Raw genomic sequence first — 16,482 nt, forward strand, 5'->3', positions numbered from 1 at the left:
CTGCTTCTTTGTACTCTCTGCAGTTTGCTGCAGAGTCTGCAGCAAACTGACAGGCATGCAAGTGTTTGGGGGCAGGGGGGGGAGATGGTAACAATGTTTATCATCCTTATCTCAGTGTTTATTGCACCATTAAAAAAACAGAGAGACTTTACCAGCTATCTGTTGATTCAGCATGGACCCAGCATGTGGTCTGCTGGCTAATACACAGACACCTCTCAGCAAGGCAGAGGGGAGGGGGGAATTTGTGCTTAGCAGAGAGTGGTGAGGGGGAGGGAGGGGAGCAAACAGCTCTTCCCAAACAGTGTTTCCAAGGAAGGACATTAACCTGTTGATTAGCTCCAAAACGGCTGTCTGCCTTTGTCTCTCCCACAGCACAGCCTGTAGCCAATATGTGGTCTGCTAGCTAATGCCGAGGTGTCTGCATAAAGCCGAGGGGTGGGAAGGAATAATCCCTGCTTAGAAGTCAGGCAGATACGGGGCGGGGGCCAGCCCTACTGTGGAGCAGAGGGCCCCTCCCCCCAGCATAGTGGGATGGTGAGGGACTCTGGTTTATCTTAAACCAGCAAGGAGTCTGGGACAGACATTGCATAAACTGGTTTGAGCCAAATCAGTTAACTCTGATAATACATTCAACCAGGTTTATCTCAAACTGGTTTCAGCCATTTTCAAACTGGTTTATATGCACCGAGCATATGGTCTGTTACATGTTTAAACCAGTTTCGGATCACTTAAACCGGTTTATGTGTAAGGTTTGTCCCTAGCCAAAGAGTGTCTAAAATCACTCCCAACCATGCAGCTGGTGCTATAAAGGGTTTAACAGCACTCCGCACTACCTCCACCAAAAAATCCTTGTCTGTCAACACCTGAAACATCATTGCTGTTATGTAAGGTGAAGTTCAGGCGTTTTGAATAAACAAAATGTTGGGAGAAGGTGGAAAGAAGCATTACAATGCTTCCATCTTTCCCTTACCATATCTTTTGAAGGGTAAAAGAGCATTAAAAATATTTCCCTGGTTCTTTTTGTTTGAGCACTTCAGTGTGCTCAGCCCTGCAAAAATGTACAAGGACACACAGACCCTGCCTCAAGGACAGCATGGCCTGGTTCAGTCAAGGGCAAAACAATTCAAACAGATATAATATGCTGGGTGATAGTGCAGTGAGGAGGAGTGGAAAAAGGATGGAATATTGCAGTTGGTGACCTGACATGGCCTTGAGGAAAAGAACAAGGGTTTAATCATGCAGAGAAAATGTGTGAAGATGAGCTTGCTAGAAGGATACAAAGTGGAGGTGTAGGGCTGAGGAAAAGGAGGAAGAGAGCAGAAATTGAAAGTAAGCTAGGGCGGTGGGTGAGATGGACAGCCTCATTATTTTCAAGCAATGGAAAGGGAGCGCTGAAGAAATACTGACAAGACTGCCTGTAGCATCAGAAATAAGTTTGATGGCTGTCCCAGAGAGCGTCAAGTCCACAAGTAGCTACAGGTGGATGCGAGAGCATTGTAAAGATGGATGCTAAATAAAAAGTGAAGGAGAAAAGGGAAGAAATAAAACTGGCTCCTCTGGCACCTTAACGGAGTTATACTTTGGACCATTTCCCTCCTGTAAGTGTTTTTTCCCCCTTGCATAAGGAGCAATGCACACCGAGGAGTCTGTAAATTTACCTTCAAATTGTTCCTCCAAAGAGGTTCATAAACTTTCATATTTGAGGCCATAGCTGTTCACATACAGAGGGCAAATGTCTGCATGGTGGATCCTGATTTCTATCTCGATTTCTCCAGAGATGAATGCTCATGGACTTCATGCCTACTGCCCACAAGTGCCCTGTACACAGCTGAGTGTGAACCCAGCTAATGCTTACTCAGTAATCCACATAAGCAGTCCCCAGGTAGGCTTTCTTTAGGGTGTAGCTATAGTATCTTCCCTTCCTGGCCTGCGCCCTTGTATTTCTCAAAGACCCTATTCCTGCTGTGATACATAGAGGAGTTTCCATGGAAATGCTGCAAGTAGAGGATAATACCATTGAGCTAACATTCTGCCAAGCCTCAAACGCAGCAGCAGGGAGGTGAAGGGACCCTGATTGAATACCCTCTAAAGATCAAACAGAAAAGGCAGTCTAGAAACACAAGCTCAAATGGCCAGGATGGATAAAATGTTCTATGACTAAAGAGTCATTTTAGGGCCCAGGTCATGATTTTCCTATTAGCTTTCTAAGCCTGAGGGTTTTGTTTGTTTTAGCTTCTCCAACTTGTGTAGCCCATTCAACTTCTTGCAGCTGTTCCAACCTGACTATAGATGATGGTTAGTAGATTAATTTCACTACTATTTATTTGTTGCATTTTTGCTTGATTGTTCTTTTATACACTTCCTCCTGTTCAGTTATATGAAAAACAAATCACACTTTGACAGCTAGGCTGATTCTCTGAACAGCCTGTTGAGCAGAACTGGCCATTCTGTGCCTTGTACTGTGTCAGAACTATAAATTATAGTGCTTTGTCAGTCCTGTCTAGCACTTAAAGTCAGGAAATGTTAATTTGGAATAGGCCATCTGTGTCTTGTCAAATCAAAAGATGGGAAGGCAAGTCAACCAGCTTTGTGATATTTCCTTTAATCATATTTATTGTCACTTACTTGAGTAGTGTCCAGAGGCCCCAGCCACGATGAGTTAAGCTTTCAAGCTACAAGCATGCCACAATGCTCAGTCGGAGATAGTTTGTGCCCCAAAGGGCCTGCAATAAAAAAGCAAAATAATTGTTGTTATTTCCATTTATAAAAGGAGAACTGAGGTGTAGTTAAATGAAATGTCTTCTCATAGAAAATCTGTGTCAGAGCCAGGGATGAGCCAGTTTGGTTTCCAAACACAAGATCATGTTTTCTCTAAAGTTTAGGACTAGATTCCCGGATCTCTCATGAGTTGAGAGACACCAACCCTTCACTCTTTCCTTTGGCTTGGCTAGAGAATTGCAATGGCCATTTGTAATGTAGAAGACCTCTCAGGTTATGCCCTATAGGAGCCTGGCATTTTTAATTGTATGCTGAGGCTTTTAGTTATTTCCAAGGAAATCCCAAGGCACAGTGTGAAGCTTGTTACCTGGAATGGAAGAAGACTTTCTCCACAATTTCTGTTCTAACATGTTGAGCATCCTTCCCTGAACTCCTGCCTGTCTTACCTCTCTCCCCTTGTCCTAGACTTATTAAAAATAGTTGATGTTCCAGCAGGTATATAGCAGATCCTCTCTTGATGCAGTTGTTAAGAAAGTGGTTCCTTTTCCACCACTACACCTAAATTCCCAACTCTTTCCCTTTGATTGCTTGGGCTTTCCAGCCTTCAGGGGAAGAAACTGGAACACAGAGGCAGAGAGAGCACCAGGAACACAAACTGGATTCAATTGCTTTTCCTTACAAACTTGCTGATGGAGGAAGAGACTCATTTATCCTTCTAGGCCAGGGGTAGGCAAAATGGCAGATCTGGCTAGTGGCCAGACTCCATTTCCCCGCAGCCCCTGCCCATGTTGCTGTGGCTGGTTTCCATGGAGACCCCAGGAGTGGTGGGGCTATGACAGAGTGGGACCAGGGTTTCCATGGAGACGGGCCCCACCAGTGCTGGCAGGGCATGCAGCTAGGCAGAGAGCTGCTCCGGGGCCAGGGCCTATAGTGGTGAAAGTGTAGTGGCTGCTCCGGAGCCAGGGAAGAGCTGTGATCTCCTGCTTGCATGCCTCTGTCCCAGCTCTGGACCATGCAGTCACCACCACAATCCCAGCCCTGGAGCAGCTACCCGTCCAGCTGGGTGCCCTGTCAGTGCTGCTGGAACCAGTCTCCATGGAAATCCTGACACTGCGCTGTCATGGCCCTGCCACTCCTGGGATCTCCATGGAAACTGGCTGCAGCGTTATAGGCCCGGCCTGCTGGGAAATGGAGTCCACTGTGGGCCCAATCCAGCCCACGGGCTGGACTTTGCCCATCCCTGTTCTATGCACATGTGCTAGAAGTGTGTTCACATGGGAAGCAGCAGACTAAGTATGTACTTTTGAGATGTCGCTTATAGAAGCTTAGCGAGAAGCTAGATTGGAAAAATGGGGGCTAGCACATGATCCTGAGGAAAGCCTGAGGAAGCACCCAGGAAGTGTCTAATCTGTTCCCTATAGATCCTTTGCTGAGCTTCTTCCAGTAGTGCATTAAACAGGTTGGAACAGTTAACATCCATTGCCCATGACTTGTTCTTGGGTTAGGACTGGGAAGAGCTCCCAGATCAGCCAACTTGAGCATGATCTGCCTCAGGGCTCCTTGACTTCAGCATTACAGGCTTCTTTGCTAGCTAGAAAACTCAGTGAAGTACTGCATTTTCCTGAATACGATATACCCTCAAATAAGGGATGTACCTTGTTTTTGGAAGGCAGAATGCAGAAAAAAAGATTCTTCCAGAGTCTCTGGCTTTTTCATGGAGACCTGGTGTTGCAAAATGGCTGCCAGCATCATCATGCTTCTATTCCAGCAAAGAAAATCAGCTTCCCTGCTTCAGACACTTATTCAAATATTGGAGGTCTGGTTAGGGAGGAAAATCGTGTGTGGTATGTGAATAAATATGGTATTTTTATACCAGGATAATGCAGTGTTATTAGGGAAGTGAGGCAACTGGATGTGGGTTAACATGTTTTCAGCTTTCCACAAGTCAGGAGCAGTTTGAATGGGCACTCATGGAGTCAAGCCAAACCTCACATATTTACAGGTTTTGTTCTTACCCATGCAAATTATCTACCCAATTATCTACCCAATCATGATAGCTCTGCTTGCACCAGGTTATATCTACTCAGAAAAGTAAAAATGTGATAATAGCATGAATTAGAGACATGCTAACAGCCAGGAGCCCAGGAGCCCTAGCAAGTTTGTATTCTAGCTGGTAGGACTAGTTATGACATGCTACAGCACTTGCTACCCCATCTTCACTGCCATGCTAATTAGAGTCGTTACAGTTGCCATCATATTCACTATACTGCTCAACATGGCAGTCCAAGAATGGCAGCTGGTGTTGCAGTAGCATGAAAGAGAAGTGCTATTCATAAGGAAACTAGGAAGCTATGTCAGCTTCTCTTTTTTGTTCTGCTGGGAACTCAATAGGCCAGACCTGCAGCTGGTAATGCAGTGTAAAACCATATCGGTTGTTTGACTTTAGGCAGACTGTACCAGTTCACATACCATCTGGCCCAGTGCATTTAAAAGACACTGGCTGTTAGCAGATCATTCGGATTCAAGTGCTCACCTTATAGAGTCCTGTTTATTCTCTGTACATCCATTGCCATTTTAAAAAATGTTTCAGTAATATGGGTTGACAACCAAGAGCATAGATACTGTTATTATGGTCTGGCCCAATTGGGTCTACCCAATCCAGTGCCCCATCTCTCATGGTGGACAGGGTTTAGGGTATGCCTGCACTGCATCATAGACACATCTGTGCTAGCTTTTAATGAGGCCACTCTGGTACTGGCAGCCAGCCAACTTCCATGGCATGGTCTTTATTCACTCTCTCATGCTGTTGCAGCTAGATTGCTATCAGTAGCCAGGCTAATAGTTTAAAGCTAAACTACTATACTATGGACTGCTATGTCCATAGTATGCTGTAGTCACATCAGTGTAGACATACACGTAGTTGTTTAAAAAACAGGCTGCAGGAAAGCCTGCTATAGCAGTTATGGGTTTACCTCTCCAACAAGGACAGTCAGTTCCCAAACCGCCAAGAGTTAAGGGCATTCATGGAGTCAAGCCATGAGTTAAAGCTTGGTCTTTCTTAGCCCTGAACCATTAGGTGTTTTGTTCCTTCTAAAGCCTAACTATACAGATAATGAACAATCTCTCCATTAGGAAAGGCAACAGGATGTTTGGACATTTGAACCACACTAGTCATTTGTGTTCTTAGTTATTCCCATAGAGGTGATGCTGTCTCAATTCCACTGTCACCTGAATCTTCAAAGCCTTACAATTTAATAACAGTCACTGATAGTCCAGTATTAAGTTCTATATGCACATCAAACTTCTGTTTATGGCTACCTAAATATATTCTATATTTTTAGTAATCTAATGTCGTAGATATTTACCTGCCATATTATAGGCAAACGAGAAGGCAAAGTCTTTGCTCCCAGGACCTTCCCATGAATATTAGTCAGATAATGTGAGAGAAATAGCAATAGGCCCAAGAGGATGAGAATGAATGGAAGAGAGGAGAAATGAGAAGTGAGAAAAAGCTATATGTCGAGGAAACTCAGGTAATTTATTTTGAATCCCATTTTCCCTCTCTTTTTCAGTGATGATGCAATTTAGAAATTTACAGATTGTGGATAAATGATCAGCTGGAAGGAGTGGGTTTTGACAACTGATTTGCAAGAGTGAAAGATGTTGCTTGCCACATAGAGGGTGCATCTACATGAGACGCTTAGTGCAGAGTTGCTTAATTTGCTCTGCAGCAAAGCATCACCATCTACACGAGTGGTTCTATTAAGTCAGAGTAAATGAATTAACTATGTTATAGGATAGTCATGCCCGACACAAGTACTGTTCTACAGTGGAGTTATTTATTCTGCTGCAATTCACATGTAGACGGTGACCAGGGCTGGCTAGGGCACAATGGTGCTACTGCCAGCTAGCCATGCACTGTAGCACCCTTGTGCCCCAGCCAGTCCCTCTGCAGCACATTGAGCCAGGCAGGACCAGCTCTGGGCTGAAGGCTGACCCCCTGGGACACCTGCCAGCCAGGGCTGTGCTGACCTGTCTTGTCGTGCTGTGGTCCTGAGTGCACATGTAAACACTTTGCCCAGGAGCAAGAAACTCCATTACAAAGTGGAGTGGTCCTAAGTCAGTGGTTCTCAGTCTTTTTAGACTCAAGGCCCACTTGATAGACTTGAGGTCCCCCTTGGAAAATGCCAGCCCTTAGTTTTCACTCATTTTTTGTCTACAGAAAAATAATAGAGCAATTCTTCTACTGCCAAGAACTCAGGCCACAATATGTCAGAATATTTTTGAGACTATGGATTCCTATTTTAAATCTCTGGGTTTATCTTATAAATCAGGCTTGCATGCATAACAGTGCTAACATTGCCTGGCATCCTTGAAAGAATCCCAAGGCACCCTCATTGAGAACCGCTGATCTAGGTAGGACCACAGGTTCTATACAGCAATCAGAGTACCTGAACTTTCCATCATGCCCTTCTTTTGGGGTTTCCTGTCATTTTAGGAGCCAGAAGACAAACAAGTCAGGAAGTCCTCACAGCATATTGTTAAACTGCATCTTTTTGTCCGCACAAAAATTAGAGGGGCCAAAACTGGAACCAGTTCTTTAAACTCCTGAGCACTGGGAAGTTAGAGAATAGGACCTTGAAGTTCTCCACCTGTTCTTTCATTTTTTTTTCTTTTAACCCCTAGTTGATCTTGGAAAGATAAATCACTTTCTTGCAATGTTTTACACAAATCATCTCTATGCCCCTATTACTAATACCTAGGACCACATTAGGAAACAATGTATTTGTTTCACAACATAATGTTTCAGTCCAAACTGAAATCCTCTGTAGTTTTGTATGATGGGTGGGGAGGCAACATACATAATCAAGGCTTTCTTTAGGCTGAAGTCTTTTATATGCTTGACCTGGATGAACTGTCAGAGTTGTACTAAAAGGAGGACACTGCTGAGGATAACTCAGTGCTGGATAAGATCTTTCCTTCTTTTCATTCCTTAAATGGTCTGGCTGCCATTTCCATCAGGATTTTTGTAACTTCCCCTAAATCATTAATTTTATTTCCAATTCCTCTTTCCATCATTTGAGTCAATATTGTGACTAATGCTCTTTGCTCTGTGTTCCCCAGGAAAGGCAAGGGGAATAAAAGTTTAAACTAATAATAAGTTAGTAATAGCCTCTGACAAAACGATGCCAAAAGGAGCTTTTTCACTGTTGTTGTGTTACATTTTTTATATACTGGAGCATACAGTAAGCTCTGCTTGGCCCACTGAAGCTAGTGTTAACCTCAGACTTCAGAAGAACTCACATCAATAAAAGATGGTTCCATTAGCTCTTGCACCATTCTTCAGCACAAGCCATGTCTTTGTTCCTCTAGTGCTTGATTTCCCAAGAGATTTATGTGTCTGATACAGCTGCCAGTCAGGGAGATTAGTTTGCCAGACACATAACAGAAGCTTGTGTTTTTATTTTGAGATGCCCCAGGTTTGGGCTCTGATACTGATCTGCAATGAAGCTTGTAGTTAGCATATGTTAGGTTGGGTGTCATTCAAGGCTGCAGTGACGGAAGGGTTCCCTAGTGCTGGTAAGTGTATTTGGGACCTGAGATATTTGGAAAGGCACTCAGATTGATCCCAAACTTTTAATGGGTTGAGCAGATCCTATTCCACCCTGCTCAATTCCTTGACAAGCCACTACTTTTGTAGGAGGCCTCCCTCTTGGCCTTAAGACTAAGTCGCAACAAATGAATGGGAAGGAGGACCCCATCCCACTTTTTGTGATAATGGCTTTCAAGGAATTTGAGAAACAGAGAAGAGTATTGCATTTAGCTACTTAGCCATCTTGCGCAGGCAGCTAAGAGATTAAATAAGATCTGTCCTTTTGTAATTTATTTATCATGTTTCAGCACTAGTGATCTAGACTCGATGGGCGCGTCTACACATGCATTAATGTGCTTTAATTAATGCACATTACATCTAGTAATGCGCATCTAATGCACATTACCTCCACTGTGAGGTACTAGGAAACTGCATTAGTCTGTCTTAATGCACATTAACTAAAGAGCACAGGGCAATTTTACACATGCTCTGGGAGTGGGTTAGACAATGCTTTAATTAGAATGGCTCTGGGAGCCACTCTAATTAAAGTGCCGCAACATCTCATGTGTCAGGGTCCCCACACTTAAAAATGGCAGTGGGAGCTCTTGAACAAAAGCTCATTGAAAGAGCGTGGTAATTACTTGATTAATCAAGTCTATTCTGATGTGCTGTAATTACAGTGCATTGGAGCAGCCTCCATGCTCATGTGCAGGCACCATAGTTTTTAAGTGAAGCTTAATGTGCATTAGCCTATTTCAATGAGCTCTAACTAAGTAGCACTTTTTAGTGACACTTTAATGTGCATTAAAATAGACTTATGTGCATTAAAGCACAAGTGCAGATGCACCAGATGTGAGCTGATGTCCTGAAGGTGATTGGCTCCCTATTCTGGCACCTGTAGCACAAGCCATCTAATGCCTCATTTTTTATTTTTTTACTGACTTAGGTGAAAATTCACTGCTCACAAAAATTAAGCATTTCAACTTTAGCAAAAGTTAAATAATAAGAAATCATGTACACTTCAGTGAACCACTTCTCTCTTTGCCTGCATGAGGAATGGTACATTCTTCTCTTCTGCTTCCATTATTATATTAAAAAAATGTTTTGCCTTCATTGTGATCATTGTGGCAGTTCTGTACCTAACACTTCTGGATTCAGTGAAGGAAGACTGGCTTCTTAATTGGTTTCTTCATGGCACACTGTGGAATATCTGTACAGTTAATAGGGAAATCAGCTCTGCCAGTTTTAGTCATGCTGAGTAATAACTTCCCCTGTAATTAGTCCCACAGATTGTACTGAGAGTAAAGTAGATTTCAACACAAATAAGGGTGGCAGAATTAGTCCTATTCCTTTTCTGAGTATAATGTAGGCTGAATAATTAGAATTCTAATCTTTCGCTGTTACCAATTGTCTGAGGCAGAATCACATATGCTGTCTAATTATATAGTACATGCCATTATGAGTGTCAATCAAACAGAACATCTGCAACAGATTATAATTATGAAATTTTATTTTACTTTGAAGTGACAATTTAACCTAAACTACACATACAAAAATAAGCTGGAGGAAGGAGGGAGATAACATATTTCAGTGATAACTGGTATTTACTGTGTCTGTGGGATTCTGATCAGTCTAATGTAGTGTCAGTTCCACCATAAATGTTATGCTCATAACAGAATTTGAAATGGCAAGTGTTAGTCTATTTTAAGAAGACCATTTCCCCTCTGCCATGCCACATTAATTTCTTGTAGCTGCTGTTATCTGGTGTGCTGCAGTGAATACCTACCAGGTTTAAGACCCTGCTTGACAGCATATATAGACTGGCCCAAAACACTGCAAATTGAGATAGTCCAAGGTGAAGGGTGGTAGGTGCCCAAAACACCTCTTGAATTAAACAAAGGCTTTGTGAAGTCAGTGAACTATCACATTAAGAGAGGAAGGATGCTTGCTGCACAGGAAATAGAAAACTGTTCAAAGTTTGTGGGAGGCAAGGAACAGCACAAAGGGAGGAAGGAAGAATCAGAAGAAAGAGGCACAGGACACAGGGCTTAAGTAGACCACTAAAATTGAAAAAAATGTGAAAAATGCACCATGTGAAAAAAAATCCAGAAGGCTGCTATACCAGTACTACATATGTTGCATCTGTGACCTATACCACATTTGAGCTAAAGCACCTTTTTAATTCCAAAGGTCAAATAGTCTTCCGTACATGAAATAAGGCAGTTAGTAAAAAAGGAATGAATTAGGTGCAGGTAAACTTCCAAACAGTTGCAGATTCAAATACTTTGGTTAGCAAACTGGGACAGTTCCAGCTGAAAGATCACCTTAAGTCCTTTCTATTTTCCATTGAAGTCATCATCTCCAGCTGGTTACCCTTTTGGAAGAGGAAACACTTCCCTCCAAATGCTGTCTGGATCATTTCTTTCCCCAGCTAAACCATCCTATTTACTTTTGGTCTAGAACTTGCTATGGTATGTAATTGAAGTTTCTTACCATCGGCATGAGGTTCTGGAGTAGCCTTCCAATACAAGTAGTTTTAGACAGAGCTTGATATATTTATACGAAAAAGGTTTAACACATATGATTGCCTATGATATCACTGGGCAGAGCTTGGTGACCCAGGAATTCCCTTCCAGTCTTTATCCTAGGCATTTGCTGCCTATGTGAATGAGCATTTGTTTTGAAGGCTGCAAACCACTGACCAATGGATGTATATATGTATATAAATATATACATAATAATGTATATAAGAAGCTTTGCAGTTTTCCACGAGTAGATCTGCATTTTTCTCTCTTCATTTTTTGTTTTAAAGCAACCACATAACATTCTGCAAAGACGCTTGATGGAGACAAACTTATCCAAATTACGAAACTACCGTGGCACATGGACTCCCAAGAATGACATTTCAGCACAGACCAATAAGCTGAATCAAACCAAACCAGACACCCCAAAGAAAATAGAGGAAGAAGAACTTATATTGGTGAACTGCCAGGTAATGCTTCCTTGTCTTTTCCTAAAGCCAATCCACTCTTGTAGCGAAGGCATAAAAGAAACCTGATGTTTCTTTCATAGGATATTATTTTTGACAAGTGTCTGCTTTCCTTCAGACAAGGAAAAGGTCAATTTTAATGGCCCTATGAAAATGCAGTGTTGCTTGCCAGCTACTCCCTTAATGCAATGAATATAATCGAAATATAAAGACTACAGTATTTTAAAACCCACAGGTGTTCTGACAGATGACCCACATCTAAGTCTTTGTGGGCTTTGGAGTTCCAGCGTGTGCCCAGCTTATTCTTCTTTCCCCCATTGTCCTGTTTTCTTCCCTTTGGCTACTGCATTTAGAGCAGCATTGGGCAACCTACTGCCTGTGGCCTGGAGCTGTACTACAGAGACATTGCAGATCTGCGTTGTGGTGTTTAGGCTTCACCTGCATCACACCATGCAATGGTGGGGGACTTCATCCATGCTTCCACAGCTGGGCAGTAGGGAGAAGCAGCAGTGGCAGCGGGGCTGTAGCACTGGCCTGCCTTCAGCCCCAAATGGATCTTTTTAGCCTGTCACTGGATAACTTTACTGACCTGTCACTTAGAGGCAACTCTCCCTCCCTAGGCAGGAACAAGCATATCTTGGTGGAAATGTCAGTGAAAACAGAAAGAGAACACTGGCCCTTCAATAGCAAAGTGGCTGTTGTGCAAAGCAGCTATAGGAGGGCTATTAACATGGTACCCTAGCAAAGATGCTTCTAATACAGCATTTCTTTCTTATGTTCAATTGCTCCTTTTCAAACTCTGCTTTCTCTTTGCAGTGTGCTGGAAAGGACTTGCGAGCTGTGGTTGACACCGGTTGTCAGCATAATCTCATATCATCTGCTTGTTTGGATAGACTCGGGTAAATAATATCTGCTGCATTTGGATAGACATTTTTCTTTTCTTTTTTTTCCCCCCCTCAAATGAATGGTTGGAAGGAGTGTGTGCGCATGTGATGGGAAACAGCTGAACATATTTCACTGAGTTCCCTTGAGAGCTTTAGAGCAGAACCCACGGTCGTGTAGGGAACAGCGACGTCACTAAGTGCAGTCATTCTCTCAAGAGGTCTGAGGCTTCAGCAAAAATTATTCTGAAAAAGAAAGTTATTTTAGGACACACTCAGGCCAACCTCATATTGAAATCTATTAAACAAGAACATTATTTTTTTTTAAATAGGCTTATCAGAAACTGAAGTAAAAAGGAGTCACCCTACACAGAACTTAACATCCAAATAAGCCCCCAGTGGACTCATTCATATTTTTTTACTGTAGATGTTTGTCTATGTTTTCATTTATTTGCAATTACATTTAAATGAAATCTTCTCTCTTCATTTGTACATTCTCAGTGGTGAAGGGAGCTTTGACACCCTATGGGGCCATGCTGTATAAAAGAAGCTAAAAATAATCTCCAATTAAGGACTCAACCCTCCAAATATCACTGCAGAGTATGCAAAGTGCTGACTATGTGAGCAATCCTCCTGACAGAAAAGGTAGATTACCCCAGCAGGAGGTAGTTGGAGCAGTAGGTTTTACAGGCCAGTCCTGAGTATTTGTAGGCTTGTACTCTAATATGGTGATTAAGGGCCTGCTGTTACTCCCATTGACATCAATAACACATTTCTCCCCCTTAAGGAGAAAGGAAGTGTATTTACATAAATGTTTGAGAACTGATCTAACCAGTGTGTATGGCAGAGCTCCCCTGGACTTCAGTGGAGCAGGAGAGTGGTTCATAATACAGCAAACATCTGTTTGCAGTTTTTCTCTAGAAATATCAAAGTTTCAGCACCAGGTTTACAATGATTATGCAAACAATTACAGTTGCACCCCAAGCCCCATTACATGCCACTGGACAAATAATGCCTATTTTCTGTGAAGCCTGCAATTGCTAATTTACACAATAGCCTTTAGTGGCTGCAAAGTAGCTGTACCTGCTACACACTGCTAAGCAAATCAGGTGTCTTTGATGCTTACCCACCAAAATTGAATGAGCAGGGTTTGATCCTGTGAAGTATTGAGCACTCTGAAGAAGAAAGGAGCACTCTCAACTCCTTAGCTCCCGCTGAAGCCAGCACTGGTTGTCGGTGATTGGCCTATCTCAGCAGTGAGCCTGTACGCAATGGAACTTAATGATTCCGGGTACACCTGGTCTTGTCCATGTCTTGATTCTTGTACAGTTTTTGTTCCCCGAACCCTTCAAAAAACCCTTCACTTCAAAGAAATTGCTTAAAGAACAGACTTACATGCTCCTGTTTATCATGTGTACTTCAGTGCCTCTTGGGAGAGTAATGGGGCCCTATTATGCTAGACTCTGTGGCACATGATGAACAATAATCCCTGCCTGAACCACTGACAGAATAAAGAGTAGATAAAACTGTTAGACTATTATCATCTCCATTTTACAGGTGGGAAACTGAGGCACAGAGGAGTTGAGGAATGGGGTGTAGTTATCTGGGGAGTTGGTGGAAGAGCTGGCAATTGGGCCTGAATTTGAGCTCCACGCTAGTGTCTGAACCAAAGGCTATTTCTTCTTTTTGTCAGCCTCTGGAGGTCATTTCAATGCTGTTTCCTGCGACAAAAGAGAAGGTCAGGCTGTCATCCCAGGAGACCAACAGTGTGGTTTCTGGTTAAATTAAATCAGCCATTTGAACCCTTTTCTTCTGGCCTTCCTGGAAGCTCCTGGGTTGCAACAAAGAGCAGCTAGCTATACCTTTCACTCCAGAACAACTTACCTGGTACATGAATCAACGTTGAAGACTTACTAGTTTTTAAATGCAGGCTTTGAATTCCATTGCAGCCATTGAAATTGGATGGGAAGGAGACCTACTAAGAGAAATTTGCCACTTTTTTGTTGGCACAGGTAGGTCCTTACAGTACATTGTCTAGCATTACTGGGTCCCCACTGGAGGTTTGGATCCCCTCCTTCTGCCAGGTAACTCCTTCACTGCTCCTGAGACTTCACCATTAGGATGTTGTTGGTGTACAGACTGACTTCTTTTTCTTGTTGTCATTCTTGCACACCTAGACTGTGTGCCAGTCCTATGTTTTTGGGAGGATAGTGATTATAGGGCTGAGCTCAGTGCAGGCAAACAAATTCTGCAGGCATAGTGGTGATGGATTTTAGCGAGATGGCGCTGCAGAGAGAATGATAAAGGTCATCATTGTTTAAACAGCTCTTATTACTGCATAACTGCTGGGGCTTTTCTATTTTTCTTGCTTGGCTTGAAGTTGACATTCCAATTGATTACACATTGCTGAATCCGGCTCTTCAGGCAGCTGTCACCTTACATCCATCTCGTACCTGGCTCCTGGCTGCCTGGAACCCTCCATTCACATCTTTGCTTTCCTTGATGGAGTTCAGTCTTGACTTGCAAAAAGAAAAAAAAAGGCAATTCACAGCAGGCCAAAGTCCTCATGCTCTCCTCTCTCCTCCTCTCTCCTACATGAAAAGGACCATGTTCTGCTCCTGTTGAAGTCAACGGGAGGAAAAGGTAATCCAGATCTTCCAGGACCTGGTGCTAAGACAGAGATAAATCTGACACACAAGACCAGACCTTGGCTCCTGCTCTGCTCCCCATATGCTGTTCTAGGGATCATAAACCCATTGCATCTCTCATGTAGATATAGACCCAGCATAACTACAGCTTTCCTCTTCTGCAAACCCCAAAGTAAAGGGCATTTCAGGGACAAGAGGGAGAATATAGGGAGTGTGGCTAACCAGGGCTGCATTCCTCTTACTCTCTCCTGGTAGCTAGGTTCTGGAGTGTTGTTTACAGCTGACGCAGTTTAAAGTAGACTCAGTGGGCACACCTACATGAGACGTTTACTGCAGTTACCTAATTAGCTCCTCAGTAAATGTCTTGGTGTCTACATGTGTGACCCGATTAGACCACAAGAAACTAATAAACTCCACAGCAGCTTAGCTGTAAATACAAGTACCATCCTGCTGTGGAGTTCAAGTGCAGCAACACAAGTATAGACACTGCCACAGCTGGGTGGGACACAAGGGTGCTTTAGTGAGGGGCTGCTTGCTGGCTAGCCCCACACAGAAGCACCTTTGTGCTCCAGCCAGCCCCTCTGCAGCACATTGAGCTGGGTCAGAGCAGCCCCAGGCTGGCAGGCTGATCCCCCAGGTCACCTTCCAGCCGTGGCTGCTCCAACCCAGCTCAACGTGCTGTAGTCCCAGCCACACACACAAATGTGGCATATTCAGCAACATGCAATTAATTTTATTCCTTTGCATTAATATGCAAGTGTAAAAGAGCTTAGATGGTGTATGTATTACACATGCAGTTAACATGAAGCAATAAATTCCGCAGCAGTTTGAGCCACAGTAAATTGCTCCCAGGAGCAGCGTCTACATGTGTGCCTGGGACAGCAACAATTTGAGCCTGGGTAGAGCAAGCCCAAGCTAGCAGCGGGCCTGGTGGGGTCAGCCCTAAGCTCCAGGTGGTGGTGCTAGGTGTCACAGGGACTGGGTGAGGCACGAGGGTGCCACAAGTGCAGACCTGCATGGCTTAGGTGGCACTCCAGGCAGGAGTCTGGCCCCTTCATGCCTGGGCTGACCAGGCATAAATTGCACCTGTGGTCAGTGGCTATACTTGTTTTTCAAGGCAGTAAATTACTCTGTTGTACGATGGTATTATCCCTGACAGTACTATCCTAAAGTTTCATAGTTTCTAGGGTCGGAAGGGACCTGAGCAGATCATCAAGTCCCACCCCCTGCCATGGCAGGAAAGAGTACTGGGGTCAAACAACCCCAGCAAGGTGTTCATCTAGCCTCCTCTTAAAGACCCCCAGGGTGGGAGCCAGCACCACTTCTCTTGGAAGCTGGTTCCAGATCCTAGCTGCCCTGACAGTGAAGTAGTGCCTCCTGATGTCTAATCTGAATTTACCCTTTGCCACCTTGTGACCATTATTTCTGGTCACTCCTGGTAATGCTTGGGGGACCAGGGACTCCCCCAATACCTGCTGGTCCCCTCTGACTAGTTTGTAACAGGCCACTAGTTCCCCCCTCAGCCTTCTCTTGTGGAGGCTGAACAGGTTCAGGTCCCGTAGCCTCTCCTCGTAGGGCCTGCCCTGCTGCCCCCTATCATGTGAGTGGCCTCCTCTGGACCCTCTCCATGTTGTCCACATCCCTCTTGAAGTG

The 16,482-nt window shown here is 43.7% G+C and overlaps 1 protein-coding gene across 3 annotated transcripts in view; it reads left to right on the forward strand.

Moving 5' to 3' along the window:
• Positions 1-16,482, forward strand: part of NRIP3 (nuclear receptor interacting protein 3) — a 47,891-nt gene that overhangs the window by 14,780 nt on the left and 16,629 nt on the right. For 2 of the 3 annotated variants that reach the window (XM_019519599.1, XM_019519597.1), the window contains exons 2-3: positions 11,124-11,303; positions 12,117-12,199. In XM_019519599.1, coding sequence (XP_019375144.1) covers positions 11,124-11,303; positions 12,117-12,199 — 263 coding nt within the window. The remainder of the gene's footprint in view (positions 1-11,123; positions 11,304-12,116; positions 12,200-16,482) is intronic. The other variant, XM_019519598.1, reaches the window with a different exon arrangement.

The sequence above is a fragment of the Gavialis gangeticus genome, unplaced genomic scaffold, assembly GCF_001723915.1.
Source record: "Gavialis gangeticus isolate Ggan-Ray unplaced genomic scaffold, GavGan_comp1, whole genome shotgun sequence".
Classification (NCBI taxonomy): Eukaryota; Metazoa; Chordata; order Crocodylia; family Gavialidae; genus Gavialis; species Gavialis gangeticus.